This window comes from Mus caroli, chromosome 1, assembly GCF_900094665.2.
Source record: "Mus caroli chromosome 1, CAROLI_EIJ_v1.1, whole genome shotgun sequence".
In the NCBI taxonomy this organism is placed as follows: Eukaryota; Metazoa; Chordata; class Mammalia; order Rodentia; family Muridae; genus Mus; species Mus caroli.
The window spans coordinates 21179733-21205443 of NC_034570.1; the positions used below are offsets into that span (position 1 = coordinate 21179733).

Sequence of the window (25711 nt, forward strand, 5' to 3'; positions counted from 1 at the left end):
TTAATAGTAGATAATCCTTCCTAGAGCTTGTGTGTGCATGAGGGATCAGTGTAAAAGATGGCTAGTGCGCTACTGACTTTCATTAAACAGCTGTTAAACAGATGTTAAAAACAAGTAAATTGCTCCAGAATAGCTTTCTAAATTCTTCTTAATCTAATAAATTCTGCTAATGCTAAAATATTTCTAATCAGATAATACAAAAATTATGGATTCATTCAAATATAATAGTTTTCCAACGATGAAATAAACAAATAATTCATATCATGGATATATGTTTATGTTTTAACATAATTAGAAGACATGGGGCATTAAATTTGAATTAAAGTCAAAATAAAATTTACTTCTGGGAGAACATGAGTTTTAGCTTATATAAATATAAATGATAGTCAACCAAATATAAGTCAAAATAGAATTTTTTTTCTGATGTGCTTTTCAAATAATAGGTTTATTTTTTTGCATGCAAAAGGCTGGCAAATAGTCCCTAAAATCTTAAAATAAGGAGCAGTCTTTCTATGAAAAAAGTAATTTTGTTTTTGATTAATTTCATTTAAATCTTAATATTGAATCACTCCAACTTAAAGGATAAAGCTTGGATCAAGTTGATTCTTAATTGAATCCTATTACAGTTAAAACCATCAATAAATTAATATTAAGAATGGTCCAAAGTTATTTTCTTCTTCTCAATAAAATAGTATACAGTTTCAGAACAGCCATACAAAATCTGGGAATTAAAAGAAACTTAAAAAAATATTTAAAAGAGAAAAATTAAATTAAATAAACTGTTCCCTTAAATAAGGAATGAACTTTTTACCTCTATGTCTTTTTATAGATATCCTGTATCTTTTGCCATTGCAGATGCGGAATCTAGCCATAATTTTGTCGACTATAAAAGACATATTAACAACTTAAAATCATTACTTTATACATAAAGAGGTAATTGTAATTCTATTTTATTTTGATCTCCTATAATTATAATTATGGAACAAATTAAGCACCTAGTTGTGTTAATGTGGTGCCAAGTGAAGTTCAAAGCAATTAAACCACAAAGTCTTTGCTCCTGTAACATAAAACATTCATATTTTCTAGAACAGAATATTAAAAATAGACTACATTTATACCTAAGTGCATATATACATTAATGAAAAACAGAATGTCTTTAAAATTCATATAAATGACTTGAAGTGATTCATAGGCTCTGTATGCTAATAGCAGGTCAAATTTTAAACCACTTTCACCTTTATTACTAAAAAGGAATGCAATCTACATGTTAGGGAAGACTAAAAAACTGGGTGAAACATTAGAGAGCCAAAGTTGCTCTGTGTGTTAAAGAAATACACATTAGAAGTCTTAGAATAAAACATAATTTTTAAACATCCCACAACAACACAATATTGATGGAGTTGATTATCTTTCACATTATTAAAAGTATTAGATTTCATTTGTCTTGAAGAATGATAGATTAGGAACACGCCCTTTAACTCAGCTCTGCCCCTTCCTGGCACAATGGTCATGTGTGTAGAGGAAAGGTTAAACTAAGAAGTACCTCTCATAAGGCTCAGATACACAAGAAAGCACTCATGGATGTATTGTGAAATATATATCTAAACAGTTCTTCAATGAAATAAGATGGCTTTGGGAACTATTGGGCTCCATTTAAATTCTCTTTACAATAGCCAAAGCAAGTAAGATATTTCTGTTAACACATTTACTATGTTAACCATTGTCCAACTGATGCCCGCCTGGTAAACAGAAACATTTATCCCATAAAAGGACAACTGTATCACCTATGTATTTATAGCAATCTAACCTTTTCTGCAGTTAGCTAAATGTTAGGCTGCCATTGCTTGCTTTTTGGCAAGTTGTGAGAAAATAGAATAGTCCATTTACATTTTGTCTTTGAAAAGTCACCCATTAATATCGCAGCATTTGCTCAAAGGCACAAATCTGCATGCTTTGACAAGGTGTTTATGAAGTGATTACGTTTGTCAGAACTCTTTAAAGGTTGAGCACTGCAGAGGAAGAAAGAGATAGGCAAATGTTCTGCTTAGCTGCTAATTCACTAAATGATCCAATCAGAACAGTAGTATATGAATAAATTAAATTAGTTCTCTAATACAGTACCACTTTTACCATTTAGAGAACAGATTCTCATATGTACTTGCCTGTAGGCTAATTTCTAAAAAAAAAAAAAAGAAATTCCACAAATTTTATGAAACTGTAAACTACCCGATTGGTATTCCTTAATTATTGGCACACATAATTTTTAATTGCTTCACATGACACCAAGATGAATGCTTCTTATGTAGTCTTTGCTTCCCACACAATGCATTGCTTAACATTATAATCCATAGTGGTCGGGAGACCTAGAATACCCAAGATACAACTGCCAAAACACAAGAAAATCAAGAAGGAAGACCAACTCGTGGATACTTCATTCCTCCCTAGAATAGAGAATAAAATATCCATGGAAGGAGTTACAAAGTTTAGAGCTAAGATGAAAGGATGGACCTTCCAGAGACTTCCCCACCCAGGGGTCCATCCTATAATCAGCCACCAAACGCAGACACTATTGCATATGCCAGCAAGATTTTGCTGAAAGGACCCTGATATAGCTGTCTTTTGTGAGGCTTTGCCAGTGCCTGGCAAATACAGAAGTGGATGCTCACAGTCAGCTATAGGATGGAATACAGGGCCACCAATGTAGGAGCTAGAGAAAGTACCCAAGAGCTGAAGGGGTCTGCAACCCTATAGGTGGAACAACAATATGAACTAATCAGTACCCCCAGAACTCAAGTCTCTAGCTGCATATGTAGCAGAAGATGGCCTAGTTGGCCATCATTGAGAAGAGAGGGCCCTTGGTCTAGCAAACTTTATATGCACCAGTACAGGGGAAAACCAGGGCCAAGAAGTGGGAGTGAGTGGGTAGAGGAGCAGGGAGAGGGGAAGGGTATAGGGGACTTTTGGGATAGCATTTGAAATGTAAATGAAGCAAATATCCAATTTAAAAAAAAAAAAAAAAAAAAAAGGCCAAAAAAAAAAAAAAAAAAAAAAAGAACTTTCAATAGTTCCTCCACACTGATTCTCCTCTGATTTGAACACCTAACTTCACCAGGACTCCAAAGGCAAGGAAGGCTGTCCCTATCTTTATGCTACATGGCTAGTTTATGTGAGACTGCAGGCCTGTTATGAAATAATCATTAAATTTCCAATCATCAGCTTCAGATAAGTAAAGCTGAAACTGAATAAAATCAAAGTCAGCACACATCACTTACTGGGAGAAGCCTAAATCTTAAGTCTTCTGTTGCTTTAAAAAGTTAGTTAATTAACTAATTAATTAATAGAACAGGCCACTCCTGTATACCTATGCATTATCCATGTTTTTCATTGTATAGACTCCAAAAAATAAAAAATAAAAGTGACCCTGGTTTGAAGGGACAGAAAGTGTATTAATATGAAGCACACTGTCACAATTCCTAGAGACTGAACAAGTGACAGATGAAATCAAACACATAGTAGGAATGGGGGGATGGGATACGGGGTTTTGGGGGGGGGCTGTGAACTGGGAAAGGGGACAACATTTGAAATGTAAATAAAGAAAATATCCAATAAAAAAGATTAATTTTTTTAAAAAATCAAACACATAAATGTTTCCACATGAGTTAAAAATCCTTACACCCCTACATTGATTAAAAAAACTAAAGTTGTTCCAGCAGCACACAGATCTTGAACGACTTCAATCATTATTGAAAACCACACAGTTGATGATACTTATCACCATAGCAGAGAGCCTTGTGTCCAAAGCATGCACACCAATGAACAAAACAAATGAAATGAAATACACGGGTTTATGTTGGTAATGATAGCAACATTTTAAGTTACTCATTTAAATTTTCCAATGGCTCTGAATGTGTATTATGCTCTCCTTGCCCTAAAACCCTGTGAGTAATGGTGGCATTGCTAATAGCTGCCCAGATGATGCAGGCAAGACCTCATCCACAGAACACTTTCTCAGCTTCTTCTTCTACTCCTTCTACTTCTTCTTCTCTTTCCTCTCCTTCTTCTCCTTCTTTTCCTTCTCCTTCTCCTCCTCTTCTTCCTTCTCCTCTTCTTCCTCCTTCTCCTCTCCCTCCTCCTCCTCTCCCTCCTCCTCCTCTCCCTCCTCCTCCTCTCCCTCCTCCTCCTCCTCCTCCTCCTCCTCCTCTNCTCCTCCTCCTCTTCTTCTTCTTCTTCTTCTTCTTCTTCTTTTTCTTCTTCTTGTTATTTTGTTTATTTACATTTCCAATTATTCTTCTTCTGGGATTCCTCTCTGAGAATCACCCCATCCCACCTACCTCTCTCTGCCTCCACAAAGGTGCTCCCCCACCCACCTGCCCAATATCACCCCACTGCCCTAGCATTCCTGTAGTCTGGGGCATCAAGCCTCCATAGGACCAAGGGCCTCCCCTCCCATTGGTGCCAGACAAGGCCATCCTCTGCTACATATGCAGCTGGAGCCATGGGTCCCTCCATGTGTACTCTGGTTGGTGGTTTAGTCCCTGGGAGATCTGGGAGATCTGGGAGATCTGGGAGATCTGGGAGATCTGGGAGATCTGGTTGGTTGATATTGTTGTTCTTCCTATGGAGTTACAAACCAGTTCAGTTCCTTCAGTCCTTCCCCTAACTCCTCCATTGGGGTCTCCCTGCTAAGAAACTAGGGAATTAAAAAGCTGGCACTGTGCTTCTGGCTGGTACATCTGTGACATTCAAAATTAAAGTTGTTTTTTTTTTTTCTCTTTTGTTCTGGTTTTCTTTGTTTTGCTTTTGTTTTTTTAATAAAAAGCAAAGGAAAACAGTTCATCTTTTGGGAAATCAAGTACACAGTCACATTTTGTTACCATTTTCTTTAATTAAGTCTAATGAAAAATGTTAAGAAAGAGGCAGAAGTAAGACACTTTTCAGGGGAAACTTACTCTTCAGAAAGAAAAAGACTGATGAACACAGAAACATATGTGACAGTTTGCTTCATGCTAAGGCACATACTAGTCCTAATATTTTCAACTTGATGGGTCCATTACAATAGTTATTCATTCAATTCTGACATTAACAAGACTAGTTGGCCAAACACCACAACTGGAAAAGTACTCAGAAGTTAAAGTTGCTTTCATGGCTAAATCTAATTAAATGTCACTGACTAATTCATTTTAAAAGTAAGAGATTAAAAGCAAACATGATTGAGGTACAGAATTATAAACTCATTAACATAAGATAGATAATAAATACTTTATCAAAATTGCCAAATATAGTGGACTGGACATTATAAGTGTATATCATACCTTATAGTTTGCATGTTATAATTTTATTCAATTTATACCTGAGATATAGAACCATTTATTGGTCTAATAAGGGAAATTGTTGAGGTTTAGTCTTTTGTTATCTATTATAATGCTAAGTGCAGGCCCCCAAGACCTGGCTGTCCCATAGACAAGAGAGTGTGAATGTGCAACTTGGCCCGAAGTTATTTGTGATGATAGGTAAATAAATATGCCAACAGCCAATAGCTGGACAAAAGGGACATAGATGGGGTTTAGGTTTCTTAGGCTTGGGGTTCAGAGAGGGACCATAAGGAAGAGAATATGCAGAAGAGGAGGAGGAGAAGCTGCCATGGGTAAGGAGTCAAGAGAACATGGCCCTGGGAGCTGGACAATTGGAGTTAAGAGCAGCCCAGATGAAACATAGTAAGAAATAACTCGGGGTTATCGATAGGAAAGTAGATTCTAAGCATAGAAGGTAGCATCTGCCCAGCTCTTGTGTTGCTTAAGGCTTATTGTAAAAATAAAATAAAATAAAAACTAAAAGAATAGTTAGGTTATGAACAGAATGTTCCATCTTTCAAATGAGGAGTGATGAAAAACAGGTATGTCAATTTAATTCACTGTTTTTTCAATGGCAGAGGAATAAAAAATACAAGCAACATATTTCCATACACTGAACACTGGAGGAAACACTTTAATTTCTCTAGGGTATGTTAAATAAATGGATTACTTTTTATTAGGAATCAAAATTTCATTTGGTGTAGCAAAATCTTTAGCACAATAAAGTGCTCTGGGATCATCTAATTGATGACATTTAACATTTCCCGAGTCTGCACTGTATTGTCCGGGCATGGATAGAATCCCAAGTGTACACAGTCAAACATCAGACATTGCTTTGCTCAATCTTCTAGTTACTAGAATAAAATACCTCTGTGAGCACTGAGGGTAATACTGTAATACCCTCCAGTTTAAAGAGATGTCTAATATCCTGAATTCCACAGAGCCAGAAAGGAAGAATGAGAAGTTGAATCTCACAATTCCGATTCTAGGGACCACGAAATATTGTCTCTTGAAGAAATTTGGTTTAAAGGTAAAATGAATGTTCATTATGGTCTCTAGAACATACAATTTTCCTACAAAATGATCAATGATTAAAGGTTTATTTATATTTTCTAATTTTCTATATACTATATAGAATTACCAGTGTAGGTTATTGTGTTTTCAAATGGAGAACCTACTTAACAAATGGTCTGTTTTTTTAAGTCCTAAGTAAAAGATATCTTTCTGATCCAAGTAGATCCATAGAATATGTTCTCTTATTTTATTAGACAGATACCAAGTGAATTCTCAAAGACAAGCCCTCTACTTCAAAGGATAACTTCTTTTCTGTCACTGCTCTGGTAAGTCCCCTAGCCTCTCCAATGGAAAGCATTTAGAAGTTAGTAAAGGGAAATTCATGGTGGGGGGGTGGTAATCATAAACTGTTGGAAAATGTGGATTTTCCATATACAGATGTATGTAAGGCCTATAAGCATCTAATGCCACATAGTTATATAAACATATGTGAACGAACAAAGGTGTGTCCATATCACATATGCACTCACGTGTGAAAACCGAAAGTCAGCTCCATCCCTGGCTTTTCTTCAGAACACATACAGGGAGACAAACAGAAAGTATTTGCTTTCTCTTTTAATTCCTCAGTAATTCTATCGATGACACACTCTCCTCTGACTGCTGTGTGTGCCTCTTACAATTTCGGAGCATGGCGGAATCCAAATACTTTGAGGAGAAAGCCAGGAAAGGAGGCACAACTCTAATAGTGAAAACTATTCTCTCTCCAAGAAGCAAGCCCAAGGCTTGTTTAAAGTTCACAGGAGCCTTCCCTTTCCCTCCCACTTTTCAGGGGAGTTAAGAATGCTTCCCTAACAAAAGCCCACCTACTCAAAGGGGAGGTTAATCATTGCTACATAATTAACCTCACAAGAAAATTGCTAAGATTAATGAAGCAGTGCTTACTAAGTGTTTACAAACTCCCCAGGAACTACTATAGAAATATTTGTTTACAAATCCATCGCCGTGCATATTAATAAGAGATTTTCTGTAACGCAGCACAACGGCTAATTGATGGATCATCATCATGCTTTATAAATTCTACCCTGGGTATCTGGTGGTGGGGGATGTGGGGGGATGTGAGAAGGAACAAAGAGAGAAACAGTGCGCAGAAAGGAAGATCAACAGACAGGAAAATGATCAGTGAATAGGAGGGCAAGTTTCAACTGAAATTTCCAGGCCAGAATGATTATTTTTCACTTGGATAGGTAGCAAGGATGTCTGACCAAATGACAACACTATCTTGTTTGTTTAGTTTTAAAACAAAGACAACCTCAAATAACTTCTAAAACTAAAAGACACTTTGCAAATCAGTATAGAGTCTTCAAAAGAGCAAAAACAAATGTGCCATATGATCTAGCTTCAGTATTCCCACATACTTAGCCAAAAGACTCTGACACAACAAATCAGGACTATGCTTGCACACTGAACCATACTGAAGGCAATATGCACAATAGCTATGGTACGGACGCAAACTGACTAGCCCTCAGTAGAGAAATGAGCAAAGAAAATGTGGTATGAATACAAAATGTGTTTTAGTTCATCTATACAGAAGGAAAATTATGTCATTTTCAAAAATTGGGTGTGACTGAAAAATGATCATATTAAATTAAGTCAGTATAAAAAGGACAAATATTGTCTTTTCTTTCATTTGTGGGTCCTGTGTTTCATATAGATACATAAAACCTTGCATGCATATGACAATAAAATAAGCCAACCTGCCTATAAGAATAAGGGAACCAACAGGAAAATGTAATGTGGCTGGAGGGGTCGAAATGTTGTACTTGTATGACAATGTCCTTAGGAAGCCACATACAATAAACATACAACCAATAATGGGTGCTTTCCTTAGAAGACAAGATTTTCATAACAGAATGGCTTTAAATATTCAGGTTGCAAAAATTCTGATAAATAACCAATTGAATTCCTGAGTGACATTGGCCTAACGTGTGACTACAACTACCTCCAGAGTACAGTGTTATGTATGTGCAAGTTGGTTCCTTCCCCCAAGACATTGTGCAAAGGCATAGTCATCACAGATGCCTTGAATTACTGAACACACCAGCGTTAAGCCAAAATGCCATTGAAAACAAACATAAGTATGCCACAGACCTTCTCACCTGACTATTCCTGCCATACTAAACAGGTTAAACTGCAGCGCCAAACCCAGCCTGTGCATTGAGCCATTAACATCCACATTCACTTGATACTTGCCCATCACACGTTGATCAAGGTTCAAATCGAGGGCTCCTTTCAGGCTTATATGAGAGCCCCTTCACTATATGCAAGTCTACATGTGGGAAACAAGAGCCCTCGTAGCTTATTCCATCACAGAATTGAATGGTGCTACCTCTGCTCACAAGTGATAGAATAGAGTCATTCACATAATCCATGCAAATCTACTCTAGGAATACAATCCCAATAAATTCCACCAAATGGTCCATGGCTGGACTTATTTGTAGGAGGACAGTAGTGATTCACCAAGCATCCATTTGTATCAATGGAATTCTTACTAATCATTGTTTTGGTTTTTCTTCAGTAACATATCTTTCATCATAGACATGCACTGTGACCTAAGTGCATATTATTGATATATACTTCATATGTAATCAGAGTAAAAAGATAACAGATGGCTTGATACTTTGTAGCCGACTAAAAGCTAAACAAAACAATAGGAAAGATAATCAGAATGTATACACAATGTAATCTCTTTATAACTTTTAAATAGACTTTTAGGAGCTGGGGATACCGATCATCTGATCAAATGCTTGCTACTTAAGCACAAGGCCCAGAGTGTAATTCCCAAAACTGAGGCATGAATGGCAGCCCAACTGAATAATTCCAGTCCTCCAGAGGCTGAAACACGGATCCCTGGAGCAAGCTTCCTAGATACCAACCTAAATTTATGAACTTGTGGGTCAATAGGGACCTTGTTTCAATATATAAGAAGAAGAATTGAGAAAGATATCTGGAATCAGTCTCTAGCATACACACACACACACACACACACACACACACACAAACAAACAAACAATACTTGTGCACTCACATACTGAGAAGGTGTATATACAACAAAATAATAAAATGAGAAATTATAACAAAATTGAGGCTTTTGAATATTTAGCACTTAAAGGATTAAAAGTTTCTGAGATGAGGATTCATAATTTTCAAAAGAGATTCCTGTAGCAATCAAATTGTCAGGAGGATGTTTTCTGGAAGTCTTATAAGGAGATGCTCTGAAATCTAGATAAGTAGAAATATGGAGAACCACAGTGTCCTCTCAAGTCTTGACATTGTCAGGTTCCATGATGTAAAGTCAGTGTCACTAGGCAAGTACAAGAAGCAGGTCACAAGAGGCTATTTCTTCTAAAATGAAACAGAGTTCAGAGGTAATCTCATCTCTGGCATAAAAAAGTACCATAGATTCCATACCATAAATTTTGCCAAGCAAACCTAGAAATGACTTGGTGGCCAAATGTTTGATCAAAATCTATGAAGGCCAATCAGACAGATGACACATGAAGAAATGATAAAACATTGGTGGCATACTCCTCAGTGTGTAAAATCCTCATCTGATATATAAAGGATTTCAGAATTGATTGCACAGGGTTGGGTGTTAGTCTCCAACAAACCTGAGTATCATGTTGTGTGGAGACAAGCATTATGGAGGGAAATTAAGAACAGATGTGTGTCCAAAGAATTATGAATTCTTCTCCCTGGAGCATAATAAAAACAGAGCAGTGGTTCTTACACATTCTACGCAATTGTAGTATTGGAGACTGGATTTATTCTTTACAAAAGAAAGTGGATATTACAAAACTTCCCAAATTCTGTCATAAACACACCGAGATGTTGCACTAATTTTTCAAGAGCATTGGCTTCTGGGACCGGCATAGAGAGAAGGGAGGGACTGACTCCCAGTACTCTAGACCTCCTGACTGCCTCAATTAAAGATCCTGTTGGGTGTTTTTTCTTTAATCTTTCATGTGTTGACTTTGGCTTAGAGAAAAGCAATATTACCAATGTTTAAGGAGTAAAACCGTGTGTGATTGTACATCCTGCCATTTACTTCTTTTTCAAAGCTTCACCAGTTCAGTTATAGAGAATCAACTTTTACTCTATAATATCATTGCTCCAGTATTTTGTGGTTTCTGTGGTCTCATGACAGAGACCAGAGGCCACCACATGGTATATTTATTATGCCTAGAATTCATTTAAGCCATTTACAAGCAATTCAACACCAACATGTGGTCATCACATTCCAAAGAAACCACAAAAGTATAAAATGTCACCTATTTTTTAAAGAGTAGATTTTTTTTTTTTTTACCCATACCATAAGCTACAATTTTATAAGCTGCTCGCTGGCTGCTTTCCTAAATATATGAAATTAATGCTTATTAAAAATAAGTGTCATAGTACTGTATTAGCTTTGTAGGCATTTTTCATTACTTAAGCCATATACACTATTTAGCTTTTAAATTACAAAAACTGAGGCCAGCAAAAAGGACCTGACCACGGGTTGAAAGATCTGTAAGGAAGCTGACCTCTCTGGGAAGCCAAAATAAACTGAAATTCTTCAGTCTGCAGGGCACTAGCAGGTTCTTGAAATCTTGCCAGATTAATGTGGAAAGATTATATAAAGTAAACAGATTTTTTGCCCTCCCAAGGTGCCCTCTTTTCCACATGGCCATTATTTTGTGTAGGCAACTTAAAAATATTTTCCCAATCTCCAGTGGATTCTATTTCACAAAATTTCATAAAGCTGTATGAATAAGTTTACAACACAAAAAATAAATTATTTTCTGGTTTTTTTTTTGGTTATTTTCTACATAAGAATAGTAGGTAATGGATAGACAAGAAAGAAAAAAAACAAATATAATATTTCTTATTAAACTTTTAGGAAAAACTTGAAGTTTTATTGTCACTTTTGGACATAACAATGAAGCTTAGGAATTATGGGTCTTGTTTTTGCCATGAGACCAATCTGCCAAATAAAACGAATTACCACCACCTGAAAGTCTGGTTCCGCTCTATCTTTCCATTTTCTCAATGACATCAGGTTAGAACTAACTTCATCTTCTAGCCATTTCATTTCCTTTTGAAATCTTGAAGCTATTTGACTTTGTTTGCCAATCCCAACAGTCACTACAACCTTCAATTTGGGCATGGAGAACCCAAAGACACCCAAACCAGGAACAAAGAGTACACCCCCTCACCTCCCTAATCTCCCCATTCAAAGTAGCTATTCCTCAAGGCACCCATAGGTAACATAGATAGATAAATAAATAAATGAATGAATGAATATGCAGTCTTTCTCCAAAGCACAGATTTCCTAAGATACTAACAACAAATTAAAAGTACTAGATAGATCATTTTAGGACACCTAGACAAACAGACAAAATGAACATGAGACATGTTCTCTTAAACATAATAAGCTTAGACTCAAAATGATAGAAAAACTATATTTAAGTAAGTCATCAAATTTTCTTAATACATACCAAAACAGAACAGTAACCTAAAAGACAGACCCACGGAATCAGTCACAGCAGTCTATCATAAATCATATTCTAATCCTTGTCCTGACTGGGTATCAAATAGTCTGCATGACCATGCTCTTTCTTGTTAGATGTTACTAGATGCATATCCTGAAAATAGTTGTGTTGATCTGAAACAATCTTTCCATTACATTTTTATGAAAATGAAGATTTTATTAATTGGTCAATGATGAAAGAGCTATACCATGTGGAGAATGTGAGACTTAGATTCCGGTGCTCTGAGAACTGAGAAACCATTACAACTATCACCATGTTCCTGAACATTGCATTTTATCCGGTTACATTCTTGTTTCTTTGACTGATTAAGTAAAAGGCACACAATGATATGTAGGCTGCACACCATTAGTATAAATAGCATTCACCTTACACAGTCATTGCCCAAGTAAGCAATGCCTGCAGTAAAACCCTGCAAGCTGCCACTTCGTGCCTGGGAGGTTTAGTGGTATTCTTTATATACATGGAACGCTTACACCCTTTACTTCTTAAACAAAGAGATTTGAACCTTAAAAATGTATGATGGAAATTAAAGTAGTAATATTTTTAGAGATTCAAGTGTAGAAATTAAATGGATATTTTCCCAAAAATTTATCATATTTTTTTCTTTTAAATCTCCTTAAAGGAAACACTGGGAGAAAATTTCAGGAGGATGTTTTTCATCTCATACTTCCGGGCAATAGTTCATCACTGAGGGAAGTCAAGGCAGGACTTGAAGCAGGAAGATGGAGACAGAAGATCTCAAGGAACGTTGTTGACTGGCTTGCTACCTATGGTTCGTCTAGTTTGGTTTCTTATGCAACTAGGGTTGCCTGTCTAGAGGTAACATTGGCCAGGGTATGCCGGGCCCTCAGTCAATCATCAACCCCCACCTCCCTTTCTCTCTCTCTCTGTCTCTCTGTCTCTGTCTCTGTCTCTCTCTGTCTCTCTCTGTCTCTCTCTCTCTCTCTCTCTCTCTCTCTCTCTCTCACACACACACACCCACACACACACCCACACACACTCACAAATGCCCTATTGACATGCCCACAGTCCGACCTGATTGAGATAGTCCCTCGGTTTCCTCTTCCCATGACTCTAGTTTGAGCTAAGTAGGGGGACAGGGGATACAAAAGTGATAGCAAACACTTATGATCTAGGAAAAGACCGCTGTTTATTTGGCTGATTTGTAAAGTTCTATTGTGTATGCATTTGTTATTTGGTGAACTTTCTTTACTAACTTAAGATAAATGATTGTTCTTTAATAACTAGGTAGCTAGCCAAGTTATTCTCTGAATGGTAGAATGTTTTGACCACATTTTAAAGGGTAAATCAACAGAATCATACAGACACTTTAAAATTTTGCTTTAAGAAAATTCCAAAATCTTAAATCAATACTAAAACAAGCTATACTTTGCTTTCTTATTGATATATCAATATGTAAAAAAATAGGGGTTGGGAGGTGCATAGCTCACTGTTCTGTTAACACAGCTCATTCTTTGTTGAAAGAGATTCCGACAGACATATATTTTTTTCTAAATGATTTAAAACAGATATGAAGAGAATCCTTTGGCAATTGAAGAGAACTCTTTTGCGAGGCAAAGGTCCAAATATAATCTTCATTTTGTATAATGCAGCAAAGATTAAAATACTTGGAAACAATTTAACTTAAATGCTTGGTTGCCTATAAGCAAAGATATCCAAAGGGCAGCGTTCCTGCCCAAGATGAGTCATACACCTCTGGGTTGATCTATTAGAAGTATTAGTCATACTTCCATCAATATAGAAATCTAAAAATGCTGTCATTTCTTCATCTACTTCAAAATGTACTCAAACTCATAAGGCTTAATGGTATTTTACTAAATGCCTTAAATTTATAGACAAATTCAAATCCTTAAATCACAATCTAAAATATTATCAATTTGCTATGGTTATTCAGAGAGTAAAACTTTAAAGGGATTTCAAACACCTCAGTTGTTTAAAGAGAATCTTTTAATTGAATGTATAACAATAAAAATTTAAAAGATAACAAAAACAACTAGAAAAATAGAACATATTGATGCTATATATATTAAAAAAAAAGAACAATAAAACTACTAAAACTGAAAAGAACAAGTTTACTATGAGCAGATGTTTAAGCCTTAACTGAACTATGTCCCAGTGAAAAATTATTTCGACTCTAATGCATAGTTTACTTCTGCACTGTACATGCTAATGGATCACTCATTGAAATGGAGAGCAACTACCCTTGCTACATATTATACATTACACTGCACAGCATCTGTTTGAATTTTGTTTTGGTTTATTCAGAAACTTCAACTATGTCCACACAGAAAAAATAAAAACCTTTCTTAAAATTTCCAGCATACTTCTTTTTACTTTGTTTTGCATTGTTTGTTTGTTTTCTCTACATGGATACGTTCAATAAAATAAGAATTTCGCACACACACAACACATTGCAACTTAGAACTTAGACTCCTGATCCAGAAATAAATATTTGTGCATCAGCAAATACACCAAGGAAAGACTGATTCTAAACCAATGGTGTTACTCTTTTAACATACACGCATACAGTCAGATACCAACACACAGCCACGAATATACACACCCAAATACAGTCACACAGATACACACACACACACACACACAGAGAGACAGAGCAAGATGGCAGCTGATGCCCCAGCCACAGCCTGCCTGACACTTTAGGCAGTATCACTTTGCCTAGTTTATCCTCTACATCTTTCTAGGAAGAAGAAACAGGGAAGAGTGTGAGCTCAGCTCTCCTAAGGAAAAGTAAAAACAAAGGCAGCAACAGTAATGAAAACGTCAACTACTGGGCAAATTCAGTTGACCCTGGGGGCCAACTTATCTTGGACTTAAGTTATCATGCCCATATTATTGCGCACACTTATAAGGATATTTTATTAATTGCATTATAAGAACACTTTACAAGAGTGATAAATCTCTGAACTATATGTGTTTTCGTGGAGAAAAAGTAAAACTGTTTTGAACCACCAAATGGAGGAGAAGCCTAAGAGAGGAAAAATACTAACATGTATTGACATTCTAATATAACTCGAGAAATGCATTAAGTACTGCCAGGCACAATCTCACTAAATCCAGCTCCATTAACATAGGTGGAATTTCTGGTTTATTGATGACTCAGGCTTAGTTTCTTACCAAGGTTACTGAGTAAGAACCTTGACTCAGGTCCATACATACCAAACTATTACTTTCTGTTCAGTGAAGTAACATACCTACAACAATTAACATATCTCTGTTATTGGAAGAAGAAAATATATCTCAGATATATGAAATGAGAACATTGGTAAACTCAATTAAGAGGTTTTCATACACATTGATAAAAACTAGACTGTGCAATCATTAATCTCATTACATATTTTTATATTCAGTAAAATTTTTTCTTATATTTTGAGCAATAAGTGTTACCAGTTCTTATGAATCTAGGAAGAAATAAATAATACAGAGTGAAATCAATTTATGTCAAAGGACAGATCCAATGATAGCTTCATGATCTTTTGGATTCATAATCTGACAGCCCAGAGCATGCTATTTTATAAAAGAGAAGTATGTTTGTGTGTGTGCGTGTGTGTGTGTGTGTGTGTGTGTGATTATTTGGGGGAGGTTCATGTGCTCATGCATACGATGGCCATCCTCAGATTTTACTCATCAAGCTAGCTACCATCTTTTATAATTTTCCACACAGCATCTCTCATTAGCATGCAGCTCACCAGGTAGGCTGGGAATCCTTTGATATCCACTTCCATGGTTCTTGATTTATGAAGCAGCCTACCAAACCTGCCCTTGGATTAGGATTCTTTGAATAACTTCAGGTCTTCTATAACAACCATTTTACTGACTAAGCTATCTCCTAAGCCAGAAAAAGGTTTATTATTTTTAGTGACTCTAATTCTTGATTCAAGAGCCAGTTGGCTTCTCCAGGCAACACATACCAGGGTACCTCTAAAGGAAACTGTATTTCACAAAATAGCTATCTTGCAAAATGAATAACAGTTGAATCCCCTTAAACTCGGAAACAAGAGTAAATGAAAGGATTCATGGAGCCCAAAGGTTAGTGAAGCCAAGTGCCTACTTCTGATTGGAGCATCTCTACGGTTAGTAGATTTATCTGTGGCACTCACAAAGACCCACTGAACCACAACTGCCTGCCTCCTGTGAGCATCCATAACACCTAGGCACACTTCACTTGAGTTTCAAGTCTCTTAATACGATGAAGCAATTACTAACAAAATCACATTGCAAGAGTTTTTGTTTGTAAGCATTGCATATGCGAAGTTTTTCCTATATGGGCAAATGTCTAAAATTGAAAAAAGGGGGAGAAAAAAAATCAACATTTTGTTTGACTAGGCCTTCACTTTAGGTAATATTCTGCCACTACAAATATGTATAGTTGCTAGCCAAAAGTTACTACACAAAAGTAAACAGGCCTTTTGCATGAGCTTACAGTACAAGGAAAGATTTGGGAAATATTCGGACTGCACAGGGGGTAGAAGAGAGAAACATGGAGATGTGAGCAGAGAAAAGTACCAAGTTCATAATCATTATCATCATCATGGTCACTTTCTAGACCAGTGGCTTTCAACATTCCTAATACTGCAACCCTTCAATATGATTTCCCATGTTGTGGTGACTGCCAACCGTAAAACTACTTTTGTTGCTACAGCATGCCTGTAATTTTACTATTGTTATGAATTGTAATATAAATATCTGTAGTTTTGGATGGTCTTTGAAGAATCATGTGATAGGGTCATTAACCCGCCAAACCACTGTTCTAGATGGTCATATTTATCAAGTTGCATGTATACGCTGTATCTTCTAATGAAGAAGGTTCATTCATATTTCCAAAAGAATATGGCGAATACTCTTGATGTTTTCTTTTTTCAATACATTATTTGAGCACATCGGAGCTAGGTCTCTGACATCAACAATGCATTAATAAAATTGGAAAAAGGTTGGATGGCATGCACCTTCTCCCAGAAGGGAAAGTAAGCTGTGTCTGTTTCCCCAGTCGATCCACCAATTGTCTTTAGACTACAATCAATACATCAATATATTTCCTTTTTAGAAATTTATACTTTTATTCTCTTAATGTTCATTTCAACCCATAGTCAACTGAAATCCTGTTAAGATTGGGCTACAATGTCAAAATTCCAGACCATTTATTCAACCCAAAATCTGGCAAAGAAGAAGGAAATGTGGATGGAGAAATCATACTGCAAGTGGTTAGATGCCAGAGCAAAACTACAGTGTTTTCAAGGAGCTGCAGAAAACAGCAAGAGACACAGCAAATCTCAGTGCCTGTTTCTTCAGGGAAAGATGAATGCACCATATCCCCTCATGAGGAAGATGCAATGAGAGCACTTAGGTTCACAAGAGTGTCAAGAGCCAAGGGGAATAAGAAGGAAGAAATAATGCAACAGCAAATAGAGCAGGAGAAGAAAGATTTAGAATGCCAGAAATGAAAATCCCTCAAGATTATAAGTATACACATGTACACACACACACACACACACACAATTACCTAGAGTTTACACAGTCACACAGTGAATCTTTCCTTGGGAGCCAGAGTATTCAGGATTAGCATACCAGGCTTGAAAGACAAATGAGTGAGTGTGTACACATTTCCTGGAATCTATACAGGGATCCTGATTCCCCTTCACATAAGGAGAGCCATTGATATTAGCAGCACACAAAGGTTCCTTTAAGAATCCTTATAGGACTTGGACATTCTGCTCTGAAATTCTTCTGCCCAAAATGTTTCAATACTGTCAGTATAAATGACTCAGTATAAAAGTATGTCAGATTAAAAGAGCTCATGCTAAAATGCCCATTCTAACTATATAGTCCGGGGACATCTTCACTTACAAAGCATGTTACTGAAAATGTAAAACAATGTGAAAATGATTTTCCAAGAACTACTGCTCTGTTCCCAAAATTCCATTGGAAAATCAGGTGAATACCATTGTTAAGTGTCATTAAATATGTATGTATATATAAATATATATGTATATATATACATATATATGTGTGTACATATGTCTTTATCTATATTTATATTTATTTAATTTATATAATATATAATTAAATATATAATTTATAGTTATTCATTTAAATATATGTATTTAAATATATTTTATACATGTGTAAATATATATATGTATAAATGCATGTGTGTCCATGATATATAGTTTAAAAAGCAAATACTATATAAACTCTCAAATAATTGTGTTTAAGAGTCACTTTTTAGAATTAGTTTTTATGATTTAAAAAATAAATAAATAAATAAACCAAGGTGAATGACAGGCAACTTTCTGTGAGCAGATGTCACCCCCAACTCTGTCAGAGACAACTTTAATAAGAAGGTTCTTAAATACACTCAGGCGAGATTTGCTAATGGAGCACATTGCTTGGCTTCATAGTCTGTAATCGCTGATATCACTAGAAAGAGTCATGATTTCTCCATGTTAATGAGTAACATTTTAGTATAAATCATCTCTTGGAGTAGACTTCCACTGTAGAGAACCTACTCTTTGTGCTAACTCTGTTTTTGTAACTACAGTGGGCACATGGAGGATAGTCAACATTTGGAACACCTTTGTCACAAACACCAATACCATACAAAACCATCTCTGTGACATAATCCAGGTAGACCTGCTCAAGAGAATGCTTAGTCACTCCCTACACAGTGAATGAAGGGAAGTTCAAAACTGCTGTGGCGTTGTATTAATTCTCTCTCCATCTCCATCTGAGTTGAAGAGTTTCCATAGAAAATATGATCATCAAATTAAACAAATGCAGGTGAAAATTTTGATCTTCATTATTATAAAATAGAATCACAAGTAATGGCATAAAATGAAGAACCCCTGACTTCAATGTAATCAACAATTCAGCATATAATTATTAACCTCATCATACTTAACATAATATTTTGTGTTATATATAAAATATTTAAGATTTAATATACTTTGCAAAGTGGTACAAAATTAAGAGTCTACATTTTCACATTCTTTTCCACCTATGCATCCTAAACAAAAAGATCTTCTTTGAATGAGATAAGGAAGGATATCATACATATTTTATGAGAATTACTTTAAAATGCACTACCTACAACCTGTCAGGAGGAACTGCATGTCCTCGCCTTTCTAACTCACTCCAGCCACCTAGACGATTAAAAAGCCCAAATTCAGACAACAAACAATATAGCTGTGTGATTTTATTGCTACAGAATGAAAATCTTCCCTATGATGTAAACTTAGGAGTTTGGCTCCCTTAACATTATAACATTTCAAGATGAGCATGTATTTGCCTACGCAAGACTTTCCTTCTCGTTCTTACAGCTGACTAACAACAAGAAATATGTCTTTTCCCGAATGCTTTACAAACACAATGCCTACAACCCACGCATGTGCAAATCAACTGTGCGTCTCATGCAGCTTCTGTGCATCCCATGCTCGCCACCAGCAAACATCCCTGAAAAGCACGCACGATGAGCTCACAACTTTCCTCCTGTCACTTGCCTTTGAATAGGGGCTGCAAAACTAGATCTGATCTACTTTTTGATCTGATCAGGAGTCAGGTTGATTATCAAATTGGAACCACTGGAGAAATACATTTACAATCGTCCTTTAGAGGACGAAAAAGCTGAGCTTCTGATGGTAATGTCTTCTTTTTTTTTTTTTTTCCAGCCAGCTTGTGGCATCACAGTTTCCGTGTGTATTGTACTTCTTATTCCAGGGGACACTAATGAGTTTTAAATGGTGTTAAATACCATCCCTGCAGTTGTAAGTGCTTCACTGGGATTTTTACTAGAGAAAAGAACTCCTGTAATTTAAAACTACTTTGTTTTCTTCAGTCACAGCTGTTGGTGAAAACACTGACCTGTGGAGGTTTCCGCCCCTTCCTGGCTGCCATTGCCCTCCACTTATTCTGTAACTTTTTCCCCCCTGGTGGCATTGCTCTTCCATACTTCCCCTCCCCCTAATTTCAGCCAGCAGAGAAACAGCATTAAGCTGTCGAGGCTCCTCTGCCCATCCCCACCCCCTTTCCTCTTGCTGGCTCCACTTTCCTACAAAGCCTTGGCTACCATTAAAGAAAATTCTCCAACAACGTGTCAATTTTATATTGGCCACAAAGGCAACTTCTGTTGGGGGAGGGAGAGGAAAGAGGGACTGGAGCTTGGCTGTCCCTTTTCACAGACTGGGATCTTTGTGGAGATCAGAAAACATTTCCTGCATAAGAAATCAACACACTCTCCGGTTGCAGGGCTAGGGGACAAGCAAGAATATGTACTGGCTCTGTCCTCTAACAAATGGAGCATAGCTATTAACCTCCCAAGCAAAAGTCATTTTTCTCAAAATGTGCCATGCTTTCTTGCATGATTAAAAATATTCCACAATCTCAAATCTCCTGCTAGCTCCCTCTCTGAGGATGGGAAAAATCTACAAAGTCACTGATACTTGGGAGTCTTCCTTTGCATTTCCATTGTACTGTTTTTTCCCCCAATTAGCTCATTTCTGAGACATTCTCTCTCCCTGCCCAGCACTGCCCCCCCCCCCCAAGTTATCAGCAAAGGGAAAAGAAAGCAGCAAGGAAAGACTTGCAGGAGGGAACTCGGATCATAAAATGTGGATGCACTTTTACTTTCCACCAAGCCCTCCTGTCCGCTGGTGACTTCAGAGGCAGAAAAACCAGGGACTCTGGCTTCCAACCTCTTTCTCTTAACGGGCCAAGGAGTGTGCACTGGGATTTACTGTACTCTACACAAAAGTAAAGACCTGGGAGAAATTGGTCTTTCATAACTGCAGTGACAGGCAGTCACTGAGTCTATAAAGGGTTTCTGTTGAGTGCTTCCTGGAGTCAGGAAGAGAGAGGATAAGGCCCAGGAGAAAGAAAGAGAGGAAAGCATTTGCTGAACATGGTCAGAAAGAAGTCTGCCTTTCCACTTCACATTTGGATCATATGTAGATTTCTTGACCTGGAGCCTGAATAAAAGCACATTTTTTCCTCCTTACCAACCCCCAACACAACTGAGGTCTCATTTCTATCTCTCTCTTCCCTTGAATACTCTACCCATACTTCTGCAGCACATTGCTAAGCAACCTATCTCCTCTGCTTGCCTCTAAAATCATGAAGGCTGAAGCTCACTTAAGAGCCATGCAACAGAGAAGACCACATATTCAAGTCACTCCAAAGTTGACAAGATAAAGGAGCAAAGAGTAGGCTGAAGTAGTGAACCAGAAAGGGTTACTTCCATGCAAAGCCTCCCCAGCCCCAAGCCCCACTCCCCCTGCCTCTGGACACTTACCTTCTTTGGGTGGTCTCTTGGCCTCCCTGGTCAGATTGCAGACTTGAGTAGTTTGCAGCTCCTGAGTCAGGCAACCCTCCGTCTGCTCATTCAGGGGTAACACGACGTTATTTAACAGAACCAGGGACTGGTCATCTATTCCCCACTCTCCCAAGTGCTGGGGGCACGTGCACTTTGTGTACATAATTCCACAAGACTCTGTTCTCCCATTTTCGGATTTTAAGCAGCTTTCCAACCAAGTGCATAAGACATGGCAACCAAACTGGCTCGGGCTCACCTTGTTCAGTACCAAAAACTCAAAAAAAGATTTCTGATCCTCTTCGACTTTTTTCTGTAATCCTGGGAAATCAGTTGGAAATACCCGGCGTATCTGAATAAAATTTTTATCGTACTGTAGAAAAACAAAAGCATTCTTGGAACTGCAAAGTTGCATTATGGAATGGTTCTTTCTCAAAAGATCCTTTATTTTTTCATGGGAAAAATGATCAAACTGATAAGCCAGAAGGGAAAAGTTAGAGCAGCTAAGGTCCTTTTTGGAAAATTTCAGGTAAATGCTATATTTGGTTGGGTCTGGATTTTCCAGCGTCCAGGTGCAGTTTGTAAAGTTTTTGGGAAACATTTCACTTACAGAATAGGATCCATAAATGACTCCCTTCACCAAAGTGGAACACCAGAAGTCTTGGGCAGCATTAAATCCAAACATAACCAGGAGATAGGTGGAAAATATATAAATCAGCAGGTTACGAACAGCCTTCATCCTATGTCATTTGGCCTGTAAGAATGGCAAAGGAAGTGAGACGCAAGTAGACGACCACAGGCATTGAAAAAACAAAACACTTTCAATATTTCTGCCAGCTGTTTTCAAGAATTCCGTTTAAAAAAAAAAAGCCCTTTTTAAAAAAGAAGGGCAGGTGATTTTTATTTTATAACGCCAGGAAATTATCAGTTGCTGTGTGAAGAGCGCCCTCACGTGGTTGGTGGTGATGGACAAGTTCTCACCGTTCAATTTAAAAATAACATTTAATAGATTATTAATAGTTATGTCCTAATTCATCCACCAGGATTTCCTGCACATCCATTATCATTCTATCAAGTGAAGTGGGAAAACATGGTGTTTTGTTTTTTTTGTTTTTGAGTAGCAATAACCTGCATGTTAATTGCTGAGATACTGACTCAAGCTCCAGAACCTTCCCTCTCCCCTAGTCTTCTGCCTGCAGTAAACAGCATCACACGAAATCTAACCTGATAATCTGGAAGCAGCTGTCATCGAATTATTCCTTTTCTGTGGACTGTGAGAAGTAATCGTGGTAAATTACAGCCACAGCTTTAAAAGCAAAGACGATCATTCGTTCCAGATGGAACATCATCTCCCAAATGCCCCTACTTGCCTTTGCAGGGGCCACTGTGTGAACTGGTGAGACATTCCTGTGCAAAAAAAAAAAAAAAAAAAAAAAAAAAACCACTTGGGAATTTGTGGGGACTCGTCAGATTTTGAAGGAGTCATCTGGGAGAGGGCATAGATGGGTAGATGGACCGGAAAGACCTGATGCTCGGCATCACCACTAAGTGTGAGATTTCAGGCAGCATTTCATAGGCCATGCCCTCTTGGGATGCATAAAGTGGATCGCTGTATTAGTATCTGTATCCAAAGGCAGTGTCGGGGGTGGGGGATCCCAGAACTGCAGTCACTGAGCTTGCCTAGGCTATGTTTCTCCAAATTATGGTGGTTTAAGTAAGAGTCATCGCTTATAAATTGGGATTTACACATAGTGCATGAAAAATCCTAGCATTGTGTTTGTTCCCTGGCCGACTTCAGTTGCCGAATCCCTGCCTTTCTAACAAGTGTTCCAGGTTGTTCTTCTTACATTGATTTTTGCCCCAGCTTTGCACAACCAAAGCATCCTTGATTATATTTACCTCTATAAGTTATTAATCCCAAAATAACTTAAATTTTTCATCTTTAACCTTTAGAAAGTTATTTCTCAGAATGAATGACAATGCTTTTTGTTTTTGTTGTTGCTGTTCAGCCTTTAAACTGATAAAAGTGACATCAAGTTCATTTTAAAAGGCTTTAAACTGAAGTCTCCTCCACCATTCTCTACACAGAGACAGACAGACAGACATAGAGACTGTTCAGAGTTTTCATGCCTTCTCTGTCTGGTCTTCTCTGAACTGAAGCATACAACCTTCTTCTTTGCCATTGCATAACACAGCAACACATGCACTCCCAATCCAGGGACCAAAGTCCCTGAACAGAGCTGCATTTTACAGAGTATGATTCAAACACTAGGTCTTGACAGAGGCCAAAACAGCCCCAACTGTAAATCTCTATATAACAGCAGTTTAAAATAAACCCAGAGATGATAGGACTATCAGAATAGCGTTTTCTGTTCCAAACACACAGCTCACTGAGTAATGCCTTTTCCAGTTGAAATAAATAAATAAATAAATAAATAAAGGTAATGATAGTTGAGAGGTTAAGTGTGTTTTTAAAAAATGGGAACAAGTCTTGTGTGTGTGTGTGTGTGTGTGTGTGTGTGCGCACGCTGTAGCACTTTGCAGGCAATGCAGGTCTGCGCAGTGTTCTTCAGGATAGAGTGTAGGCGTTGAAAGCCGATGTGACAGTAAGTGTCTAAATTAGGAATTCCAACCATGAAAGGGGGCTTCATTTTATAATCAGGAACTCAAAAGGAGGTCGTATTTCTTTTCCTTCTTAAAAAAAAAATCGGTATTTCTGCTTCCATTTATTTGGCAGTGGATGTCTGCAATAGTGTGCTTATCAGTGATTAGAAGAGAGGGGAAGAGCTGATTTCACATCTCTCTTCCACCCTTCATGCAACGCTCTTTATTTTTAACCATTCTTGGGGTACGAAGTCTTGTTTGTTTCTATATAATAAGAAATATGAATCATTGAACTGCCCCCACCCCCACTGCAGGGCCTGTTCAAACAACCGTATATCTGTCTAAGGAAAAAATAAGGGCCAGAGGTTGCCTAAGGGATGGTCACTGAGGGCTCCAGGATGTTGTAGTTATTTATTTATTTATTTGGCTCTTTCTGAGAGGCAAACCAGCACTGAGTTTAGCTATTCTCAAACTGATCTTCTGGGTGACACTTTAGTTTAGCCGAACATAGACGGCGCCATCACTCCACTGATTTTTTCCCCCAACAGAAGACCCAATCCTACTCTATCCTAACTTCCTTTTAACCTACCCCCCTCCGCCCCCGCTAAAATTACCTCAATCACGCACGAGTTGCTAGATTTTCTGGGTCTCTCTCCCTATTCCTTCCCATCCAGCACACCTCTTCAAAAACAGACTTCTCTTAACTTTTCAACTGCGGCGTTTTAGTAAGCTCAGAATCTTGCCATCCTCCAGCAACAGCCTTGATTTCCATCCCCCAAAACTGAGCCCGAGCTTCTCCGGGCGACCCCCCAGAAGACAGAGGTGACCCTTAGGCCCCTTTCCTTACCTTCCACTCCGAAAGCTCCGGGAGGCTCTTGATCTAAGACACCAGAACAGGCACACGTCCCAACAACAGTGATGGAGAGACTCCCCTTCGGTCCCAATCACCGTTGCCCATTTTTCCCCCCGGTTCAGCTTCAAATATTAAGATTTATGATTGGAAAAAATAATGCATGCAAACGAAAGGCAGAGGGAAAAAGGGAAAAAAAAATAATAGGGGGGGGGGGGGGGTATCCAGCGGCCAGAGCCTTGCGCCTTATCCAAGTGAATGAAGCCTTCAAAGGAGAGGCGGGGAGAGGCCCCCTGAAGGGAGACTCCACAGAAACACCAAACAGAAAAATGGAAGTGGATAAAGAGCGCAGATGTGTTTTCCCAAACCCACCCCCCCGCAACAAACGGATTGGCCAAGAAGCCAAAAAAGCGCTGAGAAGTGGCCGGCGGCGGTGGCTGGGGCGGCGTGTTGGGCGGTGGGCTGGTGGCAGGAGTGCTCCCGGCCGGTGGCGAGGCTGGAGCAGGAACCCTTTGCTTGCTTGGTGCGCCCTCCTCCCCGGCCCTCCTCCCTGCCAGGTACTGATGGACAGAGCGCGGCTGAGGAGCTGGGGGTAAAATCCTGGGCTGGCGACGTCGGGAAGCTGTTTGAATGCCGGGCGAGGAGGGAGGCGCGCGAGGGCACGAGATAGTAAAGCTGTGTGGCGGGCGTGCGCGCCGGCGCGCGGCGCTCGCTCTCCCCGGGCTGCGCGCGAAGGGGGCCCGCGCGTTCCTCGGCGCGCNCCCGCCGCTGGGCAACCCTCCCGCGCGCGTGCTCGTGGGTGCGCGCGTCCCCGGCGGAGCGCAGCGCCGGGACCAGAGTCCGGCCTCCCCCGCGGCGGGGCGAGCTGGCGGGCGGGCGAACGGGCGGGCGAGCGGGCGGGAGGGAGGACGGGCGCGGGAGCGAGGCGGGCGGGCGCGGGCTCCTCGGGGCGCTAGCCGAGCCC

General features: G+C 38.6%; 1 protein-coding gene across 3 annotated transcripts in view; it reads right to left on the bottom strand.

Annotated features, from left to right (window-relative positions):
• Positions 1 to 25361, bottom strand: part of Adgrb3 (adhesion G protein-coupled receptor B3) — a 724234-nt gene extending 698873 nt beyond the window's left edge. For 2 of the 3 annotated variants that reach the window (XM_021163961.2, XM_029468446.1), the window contains exons 1-2: positions 24745 to 25361; positions 21276 to 22047 (exon numbers count right to left, since the gene is read on the bottom strand). In XM_021163961.2, coding sequence (XP_021019620.1) covers positions 21276 to 22032 — 757 coding nt within the window. In that variant the 5' untranslated portion in view covers positions 22033 to 22047; positions 24745 to 25361. Of the gene's footprint in view, positions 1 to 21275; positions 22048 to 22517; positions 22591 to 24744 lie in introns of those variants that run through there. The other variant, XM_029468423.1, reaches the window with a different exon arrangement.
• Between the last annotated feature and the right edge of the window lie 350 nt (positions 25362 to 25711).